Source organism: Kogia breviceps, chromosome 5, assembly GCF_026419965.1.
Source record: "Kogia breviceps isolate mKogBre1 chromosome 5, mKogBre1 haplotype 1, whole genome shotgun sequence".
Classification (NCBI taxonomy): Eukaryota; Metazoa; Chordata; class Mammalia; order Artiodactyla; family Physeteridae; genus Kogia; species Kogia breviceps.
In genome coordinates, this window is record NC_081314.1 from 18,976,521 (window position 1) to 18,997,822 (window position 21,302).

A 21,302-nucleotide genomic window follows, 5' to 3' on the forward strand; every position below is an offset into this window, starting at 1 on the left:
TGCCCGTCCCCTGGTTTGCCTACAAGTGCTGATGCCAGGAGTGAAAAGTGCTACAAGACAGTAAACAAGAGGGAATGATGAATGGAAATGTATTAAAATGGGGAAGGAGATGAACATGGGAGCGACCCTGGAAGTATCATCAGCTCGATGGCATCTGAGCTCTCTATTAATGAGCTGTTGCAGGAGATGAAAGCTCATCGATTCTACCCACAGCGCTGAAATTGAAAGGTGTACCAAGCACGAACCATGAGTGTGATATGGAGCAGGAGACCTGGGCTTGGAAAACTACAGCCTATGGCCAGCTACCTGTTTTTGTAAATAAAGTTTTATTGGATCTCAGCCATGCCCATCTATTGACATCTTTTGCCCATGGCTGCTTTCCTGCTACAAAGGCAGAGTTGAGTAGTCGGGCTAGAGACTCTATGACCCACAAGCCTAAAACATTTACTACCTGGTCCTCACAGAAAAATGGTGCTGATTCCTGTTTTAGAAGAAGTAGTGCAGGATGGAGGACTGATGAATTCTGTTTCTTTGGACTGAATCCAGGACATCTACTGAGCTGAGTTCTACTTGTGTTTGCATCTTCTTAAGACCAGGATTCCACAGCCTTGTGGAGCAGGGAGGGAAACCATTCTGGTTACAAGCATTTGGATTGAAAATTAAGATACAATCTCTTATTTCAGGGGGCCATGCTAATTTTCAGATCCTCAGCATCAGCACAATTGCATCCAGTCCTACACTGAGCTCAGAAATATACTGAAATATAGGAAAAATATCTATAGTTCTAGTTCTGTGGTTCTCTAGCTGTGACCTGTGAGGTCATGGGTAAGTCATTTGACCTTTCTGTGACTTAGTTCCATCATCCATAAATTGGTTATACTTGGCTTTCAAGTATCTTTCTTTTATTTCTTTTAAGGATCAGAAGTAATATATTTGGCATATAATAGGCACTCAATATATAATGAGTTATTATCATTGTGGTTATTATTTCAAAATACCCTCACAAGGTAATGTCCTTTCTTTAGACATATTAGAAATGGTCAAGGCATGTAATGTATTTTATAGTCAAGCACTTTATAAGTGAGGAAGAATTCTATCGTAATATACCAAATGGCAACAAGTGCTTAGGTGAAGAATCTTCTGCGTTCCTAAAAAAAGCATTCTATCTTCAGGGACAATGACATCCTTCACTGAGGTGTGGAAGCCCCCTCAGGTCTTGAGCTACTGTGCATGTGTTTTGTTAATAATTGGTATAAATTACTGAGAAGTAGGGACAGGGCCTAAGATGGGAGAATAATCTTCCTTCATAGTGTCAGAAGTTGAGGTCAACTGCAGTTTGTCCAGGGAGAAGTTGAGGTCAACTAGTTTGTCCAGGGAAAGGCCATGGAGGACTCAGATGTGGGCTGGGGAACGAGGAGCCAGGGGACACAGGCATGAGCCTCATGGTTTCGGTTCTGCACCTTTCACCCCTGTCCCAGGGTGACTGCCCTTGGCATGGCTGGTGAGGAGAAGGGCTGGTGGTTTCCCATGCGTCCAGCCCCTTCCCAGCACCTCCACGGGCGGCAGGGCAAAGAACCCAGGCTATAGGCTCCATTTCTAGCTGTGTGACCTGAGCAAGTGGGTTTTGTTTTTTTCAACTTCTTTGTGCATTTGTTTTTTTTTACACATTCAAAACAACAATACTAAGATTTACTATACTGGGTTGTGAAAGGGGAGAGGAGATGATGTTTAGAAAGCCTCTGACACCCAACAGGGGCATTCTAGGGAGAAAGTATTATTATTTATCTGAGATGAGCCATAACGCTCAAGTTCATGTGTATGTGGGAAGGGGGGCTGGGTGGGACCTTACTGGTGACACTGACATCACACCATATATGGCCAAGCATAATATTCTACTGGACTTGGTCAATAGAACTAGGTCTAGGTCAACTTGAACTTGGTCTAGGTCAACTTTGGTGATGAAACGAGGCCATGTAATCAATAGGTCGAGATAGGTCCAAAACATTTTTGGATTGGTCCAACATTTACTTTACTAAATGATAAAAAATATCTAGCAAATAAGGGTCCCTAATTCAAAGTTGAATGGATATAATGGTTGCTTATGAATCCAGATCATTTGAATTACCCCCAATTCCCTGAATTATCAGAATCAACTGTCTACAAAACCCAGCTTCCTCTAAATGAGTAGAAAGCCGCCTAACCCTCACCTTGCTTGCAAGTTCGGCTGTAATGGCTGAAGGGCACACCTCCTTGCAGGCTAGACTGGTGATCCATCCGAGCTTCTGCTTTCAGGGAGGTAAATTGGTGCCATTTTACAAATGTGAAAACTGACCTAGAGTAAGTGGTTCATTAATGGGACCATGGCTGTGTGTCTGTCAGTGATGGATGGCCCTGGAATCCAGGGCTCCCTTCCCAGTGTGGTCGTGCTCCACTTTCAACACTGCCTCCATGTTGGAGGCTGCAGGTCTTCGTCCCTGTTCCTCTTCTTATACCCACTGACACACTGGATGATCTCACCCATACCATCCACACACTGGCAACTTCCAAATGGTCATCTCCAGCCCGTCCTCTCCCCTGAACTCCAGATGTGCACATCTAGCTGCCTGCTCCACATCTCCACTTGGCTACCTCAGGGGCATTTTAGACATGGAGCTGAACTTTGGTCCCTTCCCTCACCCCAGACATGCTCTGACTATAGTGACCCTCTTCTCGGCCACTGGTGTTTCCATTTTCCTAGTGACTCAGGCCCAAACCCTCCCACATCCAAAACCCAACCTGTTGGAAATCCCATTGGTTTGTCTTTGGTTTATACACCTGGAAATCAACTATGTTTCACCAGCCATCTGCTTCCACTTTGATTCAAGCCACCATCATCCTTGTCTTAGATGATTGTAATCTAACAGGTCTATTTTCAATGGAAAAGCCTGAATGATCCTTTTAAAATGTAAGTCAGATTTTGTTTCTCCTCTGCACCAAACCCTGCTACGGATTCCCATATTATTCAGTAGAAACGCTTAAGTTCTTAAGGCTTAACGTGAGCACCTCCTCTGATTACCTCTCCCCTGACTACTAATTTCCCATTGCTCGTACGACTCCAGTCATGCCAGTCTCCTTCCTGCTCCTTGAACGAACAGTCATGATCTCACCTCAGGACCTTTGCACAGGATCTCTATTCCCCAGATGCCTGCTTCACAACACCCTTGTCTTTACTTAGCACTTACCTTCTCCAAGAGGCCCACCTTTACCATTTTATTTATTTCTGCAACCTACTCCTCCCCCAAACCTGACCCTCCTGACCCCATTTACCTTGATCTGCTTCCCTCCCAATTTACACTCATTTTCTAACACACTATATGATATCTTTATTTGTTATATTCATTATTCTTTGTCTCTCTCCTTCTATTGGAAAGTAAGCTTCTTGAGGGCAGGGATCCTTGTTTTGATCACTAATGTATCTTAGAATAGTAACTGCCAAATAGCAGGCACTCAGTAAATACTCGCCGAATAATAAAGGAATAAATCTGGTATTTGCAAAAATATTGTGTTGGGTCAGTATAGAAAACACTATATTTTCCTGGGATTTTGCAAATGCTATAGATCACCATGGTGGAAGGAAAGCCCTGCTTCCCCCACAGATAGGCCAGGGGTCAACTCCACAGGGCACTATTTCCCTCTTCTTGTCAGGGCATGCCCTGCTGTAGCCCCCAGCAGCAGCTGTGAGAGAGCAGTCAAGGGAAATTACATACAAATTTCTATTTCGATTAATTTCTATCTATCCTTTTACATTTCCATTTAAATATTTTAAACCTCCATACATACCAGCACAGTAGTATATGCATATGATTTATAAATAAACAATCTTATATTGGAGGTATATGATCAAAAACTTTGAAAAACACCAGTTTAGGTAATTCCCTGGTGGTACATTGGTTAGGACTCCGTGCTTTCACTGCCGTGGGCCCGGGTTCAATCCCTGGTTGGGGAACTAAGATCCTGCAAGCCACGTGGCACGGCCATAAAAGAAAAAGAAAGGGCTTCCCTGGTGGCGCAGCGGTTGAGAGTCCGCCTGCCGATGCAGGGGACGCGGGTTCGTGCCCCGGTCCGGGAAGATCCCACGTGCCGCGGAGCAGCTGGGCCCGTGAGCCGTGGCCGCTGAGCCTGCGCGTCCGGAGCCTGCGCTCCGCAACGGGAGAGGCCACGGCAGTGAGAGGCCCGCGTAACCCCCCCCCAAAAAAAAGAAAAAGTAAAACACTAGTTTTCAAAACCACAGAATCTTCAGAAAGTTCAAGGGACACCTGGTGGGTGTGTAGCATCTGCACTAGTACAGCAAGCATGTGACTGGGAGAATGGGATTGCTCCTGCCCATCCATGACGGCCCAGTGAGCGGTGCAGACAGCGGGCTTGGAAGGTTCTCTCATGAGTTGGTACAGAAAGTGCCTGGGCTTTGGAGGCCTTTGCTGGGGCAGAGCTGGGAGCACTCTCAGGGAGCCTCTGACCTGTGTCACCAGATTCCTCCCCGGCTCAGGACTCCCTCCAGCCTGTCTCCCTGGGACCTCAGCGGACAACCACTCACGGAAAAGTGGCTGGCCCTGGGTCTTGCAAGCCTGCAGGCAGGGCTGGCTCACCTTCTCATAGTACCGGATCTCATAGTCCAGGATGATGCCATTGGGCTGCTCCGGCTGCGGCCATGATAAGGTGATGCTCCTCATGGTGGCACTGACCTGGTGCATGATGGGGACAGTGGAAGGGGCTGCAGAGAGAGGAAGAGACAGGGCAGATGAACAGACCCTCGATTATACGAGAAGTGCTGTCTTTCAGAGACAAGGAGGCAGAGAAATGTCATTGGACATTTCTCATCAACTAAGCTGGATCTACAGAACTTCCTGTGGGTTTTGCAGAACAAATGGAGTTTGGGTACCAAAGGAGAGAAAAGGTGACAATTTGGGACAGGAGAACAGGTGTGAAGGCAGGGAACAGAGTGGACAGGAAGAAAAAAGGGTTTGACCAAAACAAGAGATGGCTGGAGAAATCACAGGAAAACAGTGTGGGCGGGGAAAGTTGGAGGCAGACGTGGAGGGTGTGACCGGCAGGACAAGTCCAGGCTTCAGGCAGCGGGACAAGAGGCGCGATGGAACGTCTTTGAGCAGATGGTGTTGAAGGAACCTCAGTCTTGCAGGAATGGGCTGAGCCATCACAGAGGAGACGATCTGGAGGCAAGGCCTGACAGCGAGAGAGTCGAGCTGGTCAGTACAGAATTGCTGTGCAGTGGAAAGGAACATTCTAGCAAACATCTCCTTCTGAGACTGCATGGAAGATTCTGCCTCATCTCAAAAGGAAGAGAGGTGGCATCGCTCAAGAAGACATGAACACAGACCAAAAACAGAGTTCTTGTAGACTTCTGTCAGAGTTTTCCAAATGAGGACATTTGCTGTTGAGAACTCGCAAATATAAATGAAGAAATGAGACACAAACCAAACATTTGGAAACAGAATAATAATTCCAAAATCTGTGAAGTGCTTCCGAAATCTCTCTTTAAAAAGAATATTATTTATTTCCCAGTTCAACATTTTTCACACAGTGTAAGTAAAATGAAAACAGTCTGGAGATAATAAATGAGGGTTGTCTGTCTAGGAGAAGAGGTGGGTGATGGATGAGGCTGCAGTCTGTGCTCTGCTCAGGGGCGGCTCCATTTGGTCCTGGCACTTCTGCAGTGATGAAGGTCGCTTCCTCACACGAACTCCACCTTACAAGGCTTTCTCTGGGGACCATGGCTGAGTGACATTTCCTATCCTGGATTTAAGTTAACAGATTCCCCTCCAAGACCTGAAACTACAGAGCACGGGTACCGGGTCACAGGTGGCTCCTCAGTCTCCATGATCCACCGACTCTCAGTGAGAACCTCTTGTGTGAGGCCCCTGGGCCGGGGTGGAGATGCGGAGCTGTGAAGATGCTCACCGTCCAGGGCAGCCATAGGAGAGCACAGAGTAAGAGGTGCTGTGAGGAGCCCTTAGAATTGGAGTGTCTGCCTGGGACTTTGCCCAGTTCCCATTAGAGACCTCAGCATGGCCGCGAAAATGCGCCCCTCAGAGCTCCGAGCCCTGGGAGCATAATTGCCTAATGACCCCAGCTGCTGCGCTCTGCGATCCGTCACTGCATCCACGCAGAGCCCACTTCCCACATGCTGCTCCCAGCCAAAGACTGAGAATGGCGGGGATGCTGAGGCAGGTCCATTCCTGACTCTTCTGATGGGCAACTTCTACTCAAATACTCCCCACTGGATATCCCAACACTTCCCTGTAACTCGTGGCAGTCTAAGACTATTCCCACTCAATCCTCCTTCCTTGCCTCTCTCCTTCAGAGGGATCAGACCTTCATTGTGGTCTGATAGCTCTCCCAGCCTCCTCTGGCCTCCACCGCATTTCCCTGGTAAATCTGATCCCGTCCGCTCCCATCTTGGTGTCTGCTTGGTGGAGGACCTGAGCTGATGCAGTCCTGAATCCCCCTATCAGGTATCCCCTGCCCCGCCCTGCTGCATTCCCAGGGATGGGAAGCTCACTGCCTCCAGAAGCTGCTGCTCCATACCTGGATACCTCTCACCAACGTGCATGTCTTCCTTAATCCTTATCTGAAATATGTCTTCTTCCTACCGGTCTCAGTTCTGCCAGTTGAAGTCCTAGAGAATGTTCCCTCTTCCACAGAATGGCTTGTTAAATAGCTAAAGAAACTATTGAGGTCTCCCCTGAGTTTTTCCTGCTGAAAAGAATGATCTGATACTATGAACATTTCTCCCATGATATGCTGCCACCTGAGGTGGCGCTTTTCCACACAGGGCTCATGTTATCTAAATCTCTTTAGGCATAAGGCCCAGAGGTGAACTCAGTTCTCTCACTGCTGTTTGAACAGCAAAGATTAGAGTAAAACTAATATCCATCCACCATGATCTGTGTACTATTCATCTATTAATATGACCATTAGCCTTTGCTTCAAAAACATATCCCTGCTATTTGATTTTGAAACCACAGTCATTATAACCTTTAGGCTTTCCCATGGTGTGCTCCTCATCTTTTGTCTGTAGAGTTAGCTTTTAGCTTTGACTACAGGGATTTACATGTGCCTTTATGGTGCTAATTTGGCCTAGGAGTCTGGTAAGTTGAAATAATTTTTGATCCTGACTCAACCATCAAATGCATCGTCTCTTCCTCCCAACTTAGGATCATGGCTCAGATCCATTAATTAGCTATTTGAACAAATATTTATAGAGCATCTGTCATGTGCCAGTAATCGTTCTAGGTTGTAGAGATTCCTTAGTGAACAAACATTTCTTGCCTTCATAGAGCTTCTTTTCTAGTGGAGGGATTCAGAGACTTGACATAATAAATAAATAAATTACAAGGTATGTTAAAAATATTAAGTACAATGGGAAAAAATGGAGCGGAGGAGAAGGGATACAGAATGCCAAAATATAGGAGGCCGGCCAGGGGAAGGCTGCAATTCTGAGTCGTGTGTTCGGCCAGGCCTTCTCTGAGAAGTAGACACGGGGGCACAGAGATGAAGGAGGGCAAAGAAGGAGCCAGACGGATGCCTGGGAGAAGAGCATGTGAGAGGGAGAGGCCAGGGCAAAGTTTCTGATCTGGGGGCATCCTGGTGTTTCAGGGCAACAGAAAAGAGCCAGTGGGACTGGTGCAGAAATGAGGTCACAGATGGTAGGGCCCCCAGAGACACTAAAAGAGGATGTTGGCTTCTACTGAGAGAGATGGGGACCCATGGGAGGGTCGCAAACAGGGGAGTGACGTCATGTGAGTTACATGTTACCAGTATCACCCTGTGCTATATTGCTAATGGAGTGCAGGGGCCGTGTGAAAGCTGAAAGAATAATCCAGCTGGAAGATCATGGTGACTTGGACCAAGCTTGGAGTGGTAGAGGTGGTGAGAGAGGAGATGGTCAGATTATGAATATATTTAGAATATATCTCAATGGCTGTGTTTCTGGTCCAAGCACCTGGAAAAGTGGGGCAGCCATCACTGAGATCAGGGACGACATTGGTACGACATTGGTTTGGGAGGAAAGAACAGGTGATCCACTTCGGACCTGCTGGCTTTAAGACATCCAGGATGTCCCAGAGGAGATGCTGAGTAGGCAAATGCATGTCGAAGAGGTCCAGACTGGAGTTATAAATGTGAAGTCATCATAGTTCAAAGATATTGAAAGCACTGGAAATGACAGAAATCACCAAGCGAAGGAGCAGAGGAGGATATATAGTCTAAGACTCAGGAGATGATGGGAAAGCCACCAAGGGGCCTGAGAAAGAAGGGCCAGCGATGTGGAAGGAGAATCAGAGAGTGCGATCACCTAGAAATCAAGCGACAGTCAGCGTTCCCCGGAGGACAGGATGTGTGAGATGCCACTGCTGAGTCACCAAAGTGAAACTAGGCAGTGACTGTCGATTTAGTACAGGCTGAATGGTTAACGGGGTGCTTGGGATTTTTCTTCCCAAGGCTTGTGTGCACTGTGCAGAGTCCCAAGAGAGGATGAAGGAGCTTCAGGAAATAGAGGCGGTGTTCTGGAGTCAGTCGGGATGGTTTGGGATCCTGCTGGGCCCACCAGGATGGATGAGAATGGCCCCTATTAATCCTCCCCTCTCTACACTATCCCCGGCCACCGCCCACCACACTGAAAGAGCTGCCCTTTCAGGTCTCCGTGGAAACACGATTCAGTTGACATGTTTTTAATCATGTCAGTGCCATATAGGTTTTCAGTATCCTTCTGCTTCAAAAGCTGAAGCATCATGTATTAAAAATTAGAAAGGTTAATCCCAATGGCCTGAGGATTTTTGATGGGCTTGGTTCTTTACTTTGCCTCTAATCCCTGGAAAGCCATCATTCAAAACTCAGCATATATGCCAACCATTGTGCCATGGCCCTGCTCTAATTACTCAAGACAGAAGGACAAGTAAGAAAGTCACAGCCCTGCTTGAAGGTCCCATTTGGGGGTCAAATGGCAAGGAGGCAAGGTGATCCAGATGCAATGGATAGTCAAATCCACTGAGAGGAATGTCCCTTTTATACAGGTGGCAAGGACCTCCCTGCAGCCCAGCAGCAACACACAGATCCAGGAGAAGCTGCCGGAGGGTGACAGTCACCTCCGCCAGCATTTCTCAGATTTATGGTGATGACACCATCGTCATGGGCCCCCTGGCAGGCTATCTATCCTCATACAGGTCACTCTAAATGTCTTACCTTTTAACTGAGATGGGATTTTGCACAGGGGAGAAAGTAAGAAAGTATTACTCCTCCTCCCTGAAGATCAGGAGCAGCTTACATTTGTTCCTCTGCCATCAGTGATCACCTAGGGTGACAAATGGTTTTTTTTTCCTTCTCCAAGTGCAAATGCCACCTCTAAATCTGGTGTTTTACATGCAATAAAACCTTCAGACAAAATAAAATAAAGAAGAGCTCAGGTATCCACTCAAACACCAATTTCTTTTAGCAAAACTAAGGCAGACTAAGACAGGAAGGAAAAATTAATTCAAAGCAGCAGCCCCTGGGACCCCTGAATCCAATAATAGTTTGAACAGTATGTCCTGGCCAGCTGTCTTTTCTCCATAAACATGCATCCTATGATGAAGGGACAGTTTCACTGAATGCTTGAAGGAGTCTCTCCCTCACAAGCACACAGAATGTTTTTGACTAAATTAAACATTTTACAGAGAGAAGGAAATGAAAATTATTAAACTTCAGCAAATAAGCAAATATAGACCTTTCTTTTAAAAAAGTAGGGACAAAGAATTAGTTTAGGGGCTATTTGGAAAGAAGGTACTGAAGGATCAAAAAAGATGTGTTGGGCTTCCCTGGTGGTGCAGTGGTTGAGAGTCCACCTGCGATGCAGGGGACACGGGTTCGTGCCCCAGTCCGGGAGGATCCCACATGCCACGGAGCGGCTGGGCCCGTGAGCCATGGCCGCTGAGCCTGTGTGTCCGGAGCCTGTGCTCCGCAACGGGAGAGGCCACAGCAGTGAGAGGCCCGCGTACCGGAAAAAAAAAAAAAAAAAAAAAAAAAGATGTGTTTGCAGACATAGAGACCAGACTGGTGATTGCGAAGTGGGAGGGAGAGGAGGGGAGGGTTGGACTGGGAGTTTGGGATTAGCAAACTATTCACATAGGATGAATAAACAACAAGGTTCTACTGTATAGCACAGGGCAACGATATTTATTATCCTGTGATAAACCATAATGGAAAAGAATATGAAAAAGAATATATATATGAAAAGAATATGTAAGAAATATATATATGAATATGAAAGAATATATATGAAAATAATATATATATGTATAACTGAGTCACTTTGCTGTACAGCAGAAATTAACGCAACATTGTAAATCAACTATACTTCAAAAAAATTTTTAAATGAAAAAAGAAAGATTTGTTTGGCCTAGCGGTGCTCAAAAAATCCAAACATAAAATTGCCCTGCACTTCTTCTCAGCAAAATAAAGAGACTGGCCCAACAGGAAGCCAGAATCTAGAGAGGACAGTGGAGAAGCAATGACAAGTGTCCTGTCAGGCACTGAGGAAAATCTGTTTGAGGGTTCAAACAGAATCAAAACGAGGAGTGTGTAAAAGACACACACATGTATTGCTTACAGCCAATAATAAGAAACCCTTTAAATATGTCAGAAGCAGAAAGAGACTTAAACGCCATTGGTCAAAGGGCTTAGGGATGAAGAAAATGCAGGTGCAGGTGGAGTGAGTCCTTTGTCTCTGTTTTTACCAAGGAAGACTTTGGGAAGAACTTCCTCCCAAATTGCTTTTTTAAATTTTTTTAACATCTTTATTGGAGTATAATTGCTTTACAGTGATGTGGTAGTTTCTGCTTTATAACAAAGTGAATCAGTTATACATATACATATGTTCCCATATCTCCTCCCTCTTGCGTCTCCCTCCCTCCCACCCTCCCTATCCCACCCCTCTAGGTGGTCACAAAGCACAGAGCTGATCTCCCTGTGCCATGCGGCTGCTTCCCATTAGCTATCTATTTTACGTTTGGTAGTGTATATATGTCCCTGCCACTCTTTCACTTCATCACATCTCACCCTTCCCCCTCCCCATATCCTCAAGTCCATTGCTTTTGAAGCAGACAGATCTAAGATAGTATATCACATACAGCAGTGAGAGTGCACAGAATGTTCTTGCCTGAACTGACAAAGGAGAAGTGGATAAATTGCAGGGACAGGATGGCCCCAGCTGTAAGTTATGAAACAACTCACCGGTGACGTGGGACAAGTATCAGCCCAAAGTAGTCACAGGTCACTGCCAGTGGCATCACGGATGGGGCCTGGTGGACCACCCACCAGCCCTCCATTTGTCAGAAGGGCTCCAAAAGAGATCATAGGGCCTGCACTCCTGTAAGAGTCAGGCTGGGTCTTGGGAGGGTGGCATGAATCTGCCTGCAAGTTAATAACCCCAAATCTGGACCCTGGCTCTTAATGTGTGGAGCCTTGATTTCCTATCTCAGGTTCTCCTGGACCATACAGTTTATGTATGACCTTCCTTGACCCTTTAATTTAGTTACTGACTCAGTCATTTTCAAAGTTTTCTCTTACTCATTTTGCTTTCCTTATCTGATAGGGGCATTTTCCCCCAACGATTAAGTTTCTCAGATTCCAAAATGTGAGAACGAATTGTTGCTTTTTTCCTAGGACAATTACTAAGTTCTAAAGCATTATCTTTGCTTATTAAAAATTACTTCTTAATGTCTTCATTGATTGTTGTGTCAAAAGGATTCTTTCAACAGTTATCACCGTAATCCATTTTGGGATATAATAAATAATGTTAAAATATTTTATTTAAGACATCAAAAGTATTATCAGTAGTTTTGAAGAAAAATAATGGCAAAACACACATGCATTCAAAATTAAGTTGACCTATTGGAGAAAAACGTTTGAAGAGGCTATAAAAATATGGAACTTGGATTTTCAGAGTTCAGTAAGTCTCATCTAAAGGGGAAAACAGGGCTTCCCTGGTGGCGCAGTGGTTGAGAATCCGCCTGCCAATGCAGGAGACACGGGTTCGTGCCCTGGTCCGGGAAGATCCCACATGCCGCGGAGCAACTAAGCCCGTGAGCCATGGCCGCTGAGCCTGCGCGTCCGGAGCCTGTGCTCCGCAACGGGAGAGGCCACAACAGTGAGAGGCCCGCATACCGCAAAAAAAAAAAATAAAGGGGAAAACAGTGTTGCTTCTGCAGGTGGAAATCATGCCAGGGACAGCCTTGCTGTAAGGCTACCCCTTACCTGCCCTAGAGCAGGGGTGAGGGTCACAGCTGAGTCACCTCTTCCTGAGCTCAGGTAACAAGCCTAGCAAGTGTCCCGGAAGACAAACGGTGTCTCCACTTAGGAGGCTTTCCTGTCTGAACTTCCCAAGGAGGCCCATGGAAAGGGCAGCCCACTGCCTCCCTCACAATAACTCATGCTGGGTCACATTGGGGAGCTTTCCCCTGTCCTTCCACGGGGAAAGGTTTGTGGGGTGGGGGGAGGTCCCCACAGTGACCCCTCAGAGTGATACACCTGCCCCAGCCTGAACAGTGTACATCTGAGTGTTATTGCCACTTCAACCATCCGGGGCATTGCTGTTTCTCGGACAAACATCCATCATTTGATGAACATTTGGGATGTTTCCACATTTTTCCTCTTGTGAATAATGCGGTTAAGAACATCCATGTACAAGTTTCTGCGTGGACCTATATTTGCATTGCTCTTGGGTATATACTGAGGAGTGGAATTGCTGGATCATATGGTAATGCTAACCTCTCCTACTCTTTCTAGAATAGCATTTCCCAGCTAAATCATCCTTGCACTAACCACCTGCAATCTACACCATAGACCCCAGCTGTGAGGAAAACAAGGGGGGTGGTAAGGAATAGTAAGGACCCAAGGGCCCCAGCCTAGGGAAGTAGAAATTAGCAAAAATAGAGACGGACTATGCTCAGGGCTCTAGAGATGTTGCAGAGGGAGGAGGGCTCCTATTCTGGCTCTGCCATCTGCTTACTCTGTGATCTTGGGTTGAGGTTACTTAACTACTTTGGACCTCAAATTCTTCAACTGTAAAGCAAGAATATTAACCCTGATGTTATGAGGTTTTCAAATGTTCTGAGGATGTGCCCCGTGTGGTTCATTGCTTCTTTCAACTAGATCCAGTCTGCTAGCCCAGGGGACTTGGCAACCAGCCCAAAGGCTCCTCCTGGGTCCACCACCGTTCACAGGTGCAAATGAATCCCTGGGCATAGTTTCCCAAGGTAAATGTGAAGAGCACAATCCAGTGACAAGCCTTGGCTATTTGTATGATAAATATCTTTGAGGGGATAAATAAACATGTCAACCCAGTCAGAGTGGGGTGGTGAATAAGAACAGGCTTGGAGAAAGGGAAGGCTAACAGCGGGGTTCCCCGGAGGTTGGTGTGATAAATGCTCTAGAAGGAAGATAGTTTCCTGTAACATCTCGAGATGACCTGAAGTTTTTCTGGGAAGTAATCTAGGAAGTAAACAATGGGGTGCCTTGTCCTTGAGGACAAGGAGAGCTTGTGACTGTGGGGAGGGGATGAGGCATGGCCCACCCATCCGATGGTGTGACTCAGGTCCAGGAGTCACAACGTTCGCTCGGCTCTGTGCCCACCTTTCTCTTGGTCTGGCCACTGGCATTGCCTTACACCTAATATCCTGTCCCAGATCCCTTGTCCACCTCTGGGCTTCTTCAGTTCAAAGTATACTGCAGCCAGATTAACTGTCCCAAAGCTCATTTTACTCACGTCCTCTGATGCTCAAAAACCTTCAATGGCTCCCCATTGGAAAAAAATCTCAACTCCTTCTCTAACATTTTATAATGTGGCAGCCGCTGGCCGGTCCAGGTGCATCCCCTGGTTCCCTCTAAGGGGCCCACTGCTCTCATCTCACTGTTCCACTCACTGAGTCTCAGCAGAACTCAGCTTCAGGGATCTCCCACTACGGCCACCTCTCTTCATAACCCCACCAGCCTTCAAAGGTCCAGATCAGGCCGCACACTGCCCTGGCTTAGCCACGCCAGACCATGCCCACCAAAGTGTCCTACTCTCCTCCAAACTCAAAGTCCTTATGTTTAATAACTCTCATGGGGCTGTAATTACCACCGTGGGACACAGTGCACTGGGATCTAACTTTCCAGGTGATCATCTCTGGTCTCCATCACTAGAATAAACTCTTTAGGGCACAAGTCCTATTTTTAGCTTCTTCCCATTGTGTTAGCCCTTAATCGATGTTCAATAAAAGTTTGCCTTTACTGGAATGGCTGTGGGCTCTTCCCCAAAGGCGCTGGAAGTAAGAGGGGTTGGAAAATCACACAGCTGCCCCAAACATGGACATAGGCCTTTAAAGGAGAAGGGTGTCGGGGGAGGGGAGGCAGGTTGTGATTCTGCAGCCTGTACCTGGGAAGGAACGTGGAGTGGGTCTGAACACAGAGGTCCCAGGGCAGTGGGGACAGCACTGCTTCTAGATTGCAGAGGCAGAAACTGGGAAGGCTGGGGCCATTTCCATCTCACTGAGATGTTTCAACTGAAAGGTTACCTTAACATGAGTGGTTTTCTAACTTTTCTTTTTAAGCTGTCAAATCCTTTCTGTCAAGAAAAGATTCCTTGAAGTATAAAGTGCGAAGCAGAACAATGCAGTGCTGCTCTGGGTGAATCAGAAGCAGGGGTCCCAGAGCCCCGAGGCTGGTCCATTTCCTATCTCCCCAACCCAGACTCTGAAGGTTTCATGGAAAGATCCAAAACTGCTAGGCAGCCTCCAAAAGTCCCCTTGAGACCTCAGATTAAATTATGTGAGTTCCTAAAAGACATGGGTCTCGAGGTTGGATATGAGGAATTAAGGGTTATGGGTTATCTTTTGCCTTATATGAAATACATCCCTAGGAAAAACTAAAATCTGTATTTAAATGTCAGGTAAAGACATCAGGCCCGATAGTACTGATGACAAAGAAGAATAATTTGCACACAGATGAATTCTGTAAATGATGAACTGTGCATAGAAGAATCTTGTTTCTTCTGACATCCGTATTCTAGGAGAGAACTTGGTTGAGAAGGTGCTGCTTAGATAACAGGTTCCGCCTCTGTTGATGAAAACTCATTTCATTGCACGAATACGCTTGAATTTTACATCAGGAAGCCTGACTCATTAAATATTTTTGGTGCAGTAACACTTCTGGTCAAAGTCAATTAAACAGATAAGTAATTAGTTTGGAGACTGGGTATGAATACAAAAGCAGAATTCATTGTTTTTCTAATTGTCTTCCCCCTAGTGTGGACATTGGCTTCTTTGCTTTTGCTCCGAGCTGTGCCTTGAGATAGCCTTGACAACCCTTTCCAATCTCCTTCTCTACCTTGAGTCCCCTGGGGACAGAGGACTGCTCTGGGTGGGCGGCATCAGTTCGATGCTGTTGTGGAATATCGGCTGAGTCTCATCATGGGCTCAACCCAGTGGGAGTGGGAGAGAAAGTGAGGGCTTCCAGCCTGGGTGTCTGAGTCGACCCCACAGCCCCAGAGGGTCTCCTCCCTCACTGGTCCATCCACTAAGGGTTTTGTTCTAAAAGCCAAGGGAGCCTGTGACATTGGGGGTCGGGGGCTGGGGGCTGCTCTGGCTTTGTGGGTTTACAGCAGAGGCCCTTGTTTTTTGGGGTTTTTTTTGCGGTACGTGGGCCTTTCACCGCTGTGGCCTCTCCCATTGCGGAGCACAGGCTCCGGACGCGCGGGCCCAGCGGCCATGGCTCATGGCCCAGCCGCTCTGCGGCATGTGGGATCTTCCTGGACCGGGGCATCGGCAGGAAGTCCCCTGCATCGGCAGGCGGACTCTCAACCACTGCGCTACCAGGGAAGCCCAAAGAGGCCCTCGTTTTTGATATCGCCTCTGATTGGGGGGTGGGTTCTTTCTTGGGATCACCTACCTGATGCTGCTAGCTCTCAAAACATACTCCCAGAGCAACGTCACCTGAGAACTGATAACAAATGCAGAACCTTGAGCCCCATCTCAGATCTACTGAATCAGAAACCCTGGAGGTGGGGCCCAGCCATCTGAGTTTTAACAAGCCCTCCAGGGGATTCTGAGGCAAATTCAAGTTTGAGAACTTTGTCTAGAAATGTAGAAATCAGAACGTTACATTTTATTTTTTAATTTAAGTTCCGTTGCTGCACGCAGGCTTTCTCTGGTGGCGGCGAGCGGGGGCTGCTCTTCATAGCGGTGTGTGGGCTTCTCACTGCGGTGGCTTCTCTTGCTGCGGAGCATGGGCTCTAGGCACGCGGGCTTCAGTAGTTGTGGCACATGGGCTCAGTAGCTGCGGCTCGTGTGCTTAGTTGCTCCGCGGCATGTGGGATCTTCCCGGACCAGGGCTCGAACCCGTGTCCCCTGCATTGGTAGGCGGATTCTTAACCACTGCACCACCAGGGAAGTCCAGAATGTTACATTTTCAAAGGACATCTGGTGTTATTCAGTTTTCTGTCAGTTCTTACCATCTATGGATTATAGTACTGAGGGTAAGAGAGAGAAATTGCTTCCCTATGTCCCCAGCAGGCTAGAGCAGAGCCCAAATCAGCCTGACTCCTGTCCCTGAGACAGATGCTGGCTCTCTCTCCCTTCCCCCTACACTCAAGCACCCCGCATTTTCAGAGCCCCTGAAAGAGGTCCAGCATGTGGTGGGGTGCGGTCAGGGTCACATCATTCATGGGTGGGTGCTGCCCTCTGGGACCCTTGAACCCTCGGAGAGATCAGGGGTCCCAACAGAGGTGGATGTGAGCAGAGCCCTGTACCAGGAGGACGAGGCATCCTCGCTAGTGTGGTCCTAGAGCCCCTCTGGCCCCTGGCTCACCCCTGCCTGGCACTTTTCCTCTGCTCCTTCTTCTTCCTGGGGGAACCAGAAGGTGTGCCAGTTAAAGGGAGCAAACCTGAATGCTGTGCCCTGTGGCAACGGGAGGCTATGAAGGGGCATGTGAGAGATGGGGGTTCTTGTCAGGTGATGCCAGTCCTAGGCAGGCACCCCAGAGTGGTTTTGAGGGTGCCTGGGGCAGGCCCCAGCCTTCCTGGTGTGGGACCAGAGCAATGGCAGCTCTGGTTTATTGAATGTTTGAGCACAGAAGGCCATTCCGGTACTGGAGAAGCCACAGGCGTGAGCAGAGGACACCCTGTGTGCCCCATTACTCACCCACAGGGGTTCAGCGGGGCACCCACCACCCCCCAAAGCCTGACATCACTGCCACTGCCACCAGGCAGGGGAGCCGCGCCTGCAGCCCCTGTGACTGTCCTCCCCGGACCTGGAGGTCGAAGTCTTCTGGCCTCAGGGCCGAGAGCCCACCTCCTGCAGGGCACTGCCCAGCTGGAGCCCTCTCTGCACCCCCGTCCCACTACGTCCGGGGCCTCCTTTCCTGTGCGCCTGACTTCCTCCTCCACCACCCTGCACACCCCTGCCCCAGGCCCTCCAAAACGACTGCTCAGGAGCCAAAACCTGCCCCCTGGCCTCCACCTGGCTCTTCCCAGAACACTCCCTGCATGGCCGCCTTGAGGAACAGCAGCTCTCGCCGCAGACCCGTCCGCCCCAGACCCGTCCGCCCCGCAGCTCTCTCCAGCGCGCAGTGTGTGACTTGATGCCCGGCACACCTCAGGGTCAGGAAGCGGCTGTGTCCCCGCTGTGCTCCGTCCACTGTTGCTCGCCGTCTCCCCCTCTGTCCACATGCCGGCCGGGCTGCTGCTCCCTGAGCCTGGGACCACGGGGCACTCCCTCCCACGTCACCCCCTGACTCACTGACGCCTTGGGCTTCCATCTCTATCTTCTTCTCAAGCACTACTCCTCCGTGCCTGACCCTCCCCACCAGATAGTTGGACTTGGCCTCATCTGAAGGTGCTCCAGTTTCAAAGCCACACGTTCAAGTATTCTTGAATGCAAGGATCCTGCCTGAGGCAACCTCTGATAACTCCCCCCACCCCCTGCAGCCTCATCTGGCTCTCTCCGCCTTTGTCTCTGCATAGCCCTCTCCCAATTCATATCCCGCATCATCCAGCTTGGGTTCCATTTTGCAATTGTGTAATTGACAATACTCCCCTAAGCCTCAGGCGTGAGTTGCCTTTATTTTTCCATAGGATACAAGCAGCAAAACTCAACCCGAGAGAGACCCACCGTCCTCTTCCTGTAGGGTCTGCTCTGAGCAGCCAGGCACTGCTGAGAAAGTCACAAAACAGGGCAAATGGGCAGCTCTGTAAATATAAGATCACCAACTTCAAATAAGCCTTCAGAATACTTTCTGGAAATGCTGAATTTCTCTGGTCATTTCCATCTCCCATTCCCTGGAGTGGACTGCCTAACTTTTTTCATTCTCCTTAACCCTTCAACCCCAATGTCTCCTCTTTCACTCTCAGCAACCAAGCTTACCACCCACCTACAGAGAAAATAGAGGCCTGAACGTCCAACTGCATCAATAATTCTGCGACTCGGGTACTCAAAAAGCTCCTCAAATTGCGCATGCGCAAAACCGAACCCATGGTCCCTGTGCACTTCTGGGAGCCCGCGGCATGTCTCCCACGTATCTGCAAACCATCCACTTATTCTCCTTCTTTGGTTTCTTTGTTTTCCATGTCGGCTGCCTGCAAGAGCCCCCTGGGAAACCTGTTCCCTGAGCCAGACTTCCAGGGCCCTCCCTGGGGAGCTGTGGGCCTGTGGGGACACGGTTCCCCTGTGCTCCCTGAGGCAGCACCCACTCAACCTCCCCAAGGCCACCTCCCTGCTGAGCTGCAGCTCCTCCTCAGGAGCCTTGGGGCTGCCTATTTGTGCCTCAAACCTTGGCGATTCTCCTGCAAAGCCACCTTCCTTGCCCTCCTTGTCCTCACTCCTTCTAGGGCATCAGATGAGCCAACAGACACCAGGAGGCCCTGTTTCCAACCAGCCCTCCACATACCCACCTCCTCACACGCTTCCCTACCCACATGCAAACCCGTTCCTGCGAACAAATGCCAGCCCACTGGGTTATGAGGTGCCACCAGACTGTGAACATTATGTCAGGCCTAACAGGACTTCCCGGGACACATAGGACACCGCACTGAGGTGCAAGGGTTACTGGAGCAGTGAGACATGGTGTTTTCCCTAGGGAGCCCTCAGTCTATCAGGAGACATATGGCCCATGCACACAAAAAACTCCTACACATTCAAGAACTCATGCGCCATCCTTATAACTAGTACCACTCAGAGAAGGACAAGAAACACATCAGGGGTTTTTATGGGGCAGACGGGCTCACAGGGAGCATGCTTTTTCCCCTGAGCTCTTCTGGATACATAAAGCATTTGTTCTGTCCAGAGGGAAAAAAAAAAAGAAAGAAAGAAAGAAAAGAAAAGAAAAAGAAAGGAAGCAAAAGAGAGACACACACTTCAAATCCCCAGGGCTCATTTCTATAGCTGAGGTTGTCCTGCGGCTCCGCTCTCAGAAGGAAACTGATCCCAAGGCCTGGGGGGTTGGTAAAAAGTCCCTCTTGCACTGGAAAATATGTGTAGTCCGGCTTTGCCTTTATTTACCCAGAACATTTAATGTGCCTTTTTCCCCATCTTTCACATCCGCTCAGAGAAGATGTTAATTTTCTGAAATTAAACACTTAGCTTGATTACTGTTTTGTTAATTGCTGCATTCAAAAACCCCTGGTGCTCCTGCCTGTTTAACATGGATGGTGCTGTGAAAATGATAGGCGCAGAGCTGGCGTGCAGGTGGACGGACAGCAGCGTCGGAATTGCCAACCCGATACCCCCACTGATGCCTGCTGGAGCAGCTGGGGCCCTGCCTATGCGGGAGGGGGCAGCCCAGCTTGGGCATAGCAGAGTGTCTCCTGCGGGGCCATGTTTCGGGAGGACAGTGCACCCAGGAATTCCAGGTCTCTCCAACATCTGGGAGAACGTGGGGTGTTAACTGCAATCACAGGGCCCGGCCAGAGATGCCGGAGGAAGGAAAGATCACAGAGAAAGCTCAGGCCACATCATTTGCTGATGTCTGAGATGAATTTAAGAAGGATCGAGGCATCCATTCCTGCATTTATTTGATAATTTATTAAATCATTCAATGAACATTTCTCAAATGCTGTTATTAGAGAAATAATAGCACCTAGCTAGTCACTGGGGAACAATAGCCACTCAGGTGGATACAGGGCACGCTCTCCTGGAGATGACAGTCGTCTCATGGAACTGACATTTGCCAGAGGAGCAAGGAGCAGACTCATCACCAGACTCCTCCTCCCTCCTACCCCCTGTGCCTTGGCCACAAGGTGAACAGGAACTATCTCGTAATCCAACTAGAGGTTCCCTCTGTAACGAGGGTGATTAACAATCTCATTTAGACTTTGAACAGGGGAAGGAACTTACTACATCTCACTGCCTGAACAAGTCCCATTTTCACTGAACAAGCCATGTATTTAGAGCGCCCAAGAGGTAGTAAAATGAGCAAATAGATCCCTGGTCATCCTCAGAGCCACACAACTCGAGCTTTTAACATCATCTTAGGCCCTGCTCAGGACCTGGAACAGGGAGCATTCCTACGCCCAACCACCGCGTGGCCCAGCATGTGAAATCTGTCCACAAGAAGTTCGAATTGGTCAGATAGTAAGTAATGAAATATCCCACCCTGTACTGTCACTGTACAGCAACAACCTCCTCGGATTGAAATGCTTTCTAGCAATGGCATGGGATCACATCCTAACTTTTGCAAAGTGAGAGCTGGCACCTCAGTGGGTTGTGGTACCCAGAGCCCGGCTGAGATCCCCCTTGGTGACTTTCTAGCCATCTGAGCCCAGTCTCAATGAGTGCTGGCGACCAGAATGGGAGCTCCCCAAGGCACAGACTCTTGTCTGTGCCATTTGCTCCTGTGTTCCTCAGGCCTGGAGCAGTGAATGACACCCAGAAGACCTCAATAAATATTTATTGAGTAAGTGAATGGGAGCCCCTAGAAGCAGAAGCCAAGGAGTCAGCATGTGGAAGCCAGTCACAAAGACTGTGGTGAATGAATGAGTACATTTCCAAAGTTAATGTGCTTAAACAAACAAACAAACCCCCCCTTTGAATCTCACTGTTTTCCTCTGAGTACATCAGGGCTTCTGGTAACATCCTAAGATCATCCCCTTAAGTTTTCCTTCTAAGAGCCACAGGAGAGGAAGATACCTGGTCCCCTGGATGAACTGGAGGGAGCACCAGGATATATTCTGATACTACACATCAACCAAACATTTATATACCAAAGCTCATATGTAGGGACGAAAGGAGCCTGGCAAATA

General features: G+C 48.3%; 1 protein-coding gene across 1 annotated transcript in view; it reads right to left on the minus strand.

Moving 5' to 3' along the window:
* Positions 1–21,302, minus strand: part of EPHB1 (EPH receptor B1) — a 431,481-nt gene that overhangs the window by 88,765 nt on the left and 321,414 nt on the right. The window contains exon 6 of the mRNA XM_059064129.2: positions 4,626–4,750. Coding sequence (XP_058920112.1) covers positions 4,626–4,750 — 125 coding nt within the window. The remainder of the gene's footprint in view (positions 1–4,625; positions 4,751–21,302) is intronic.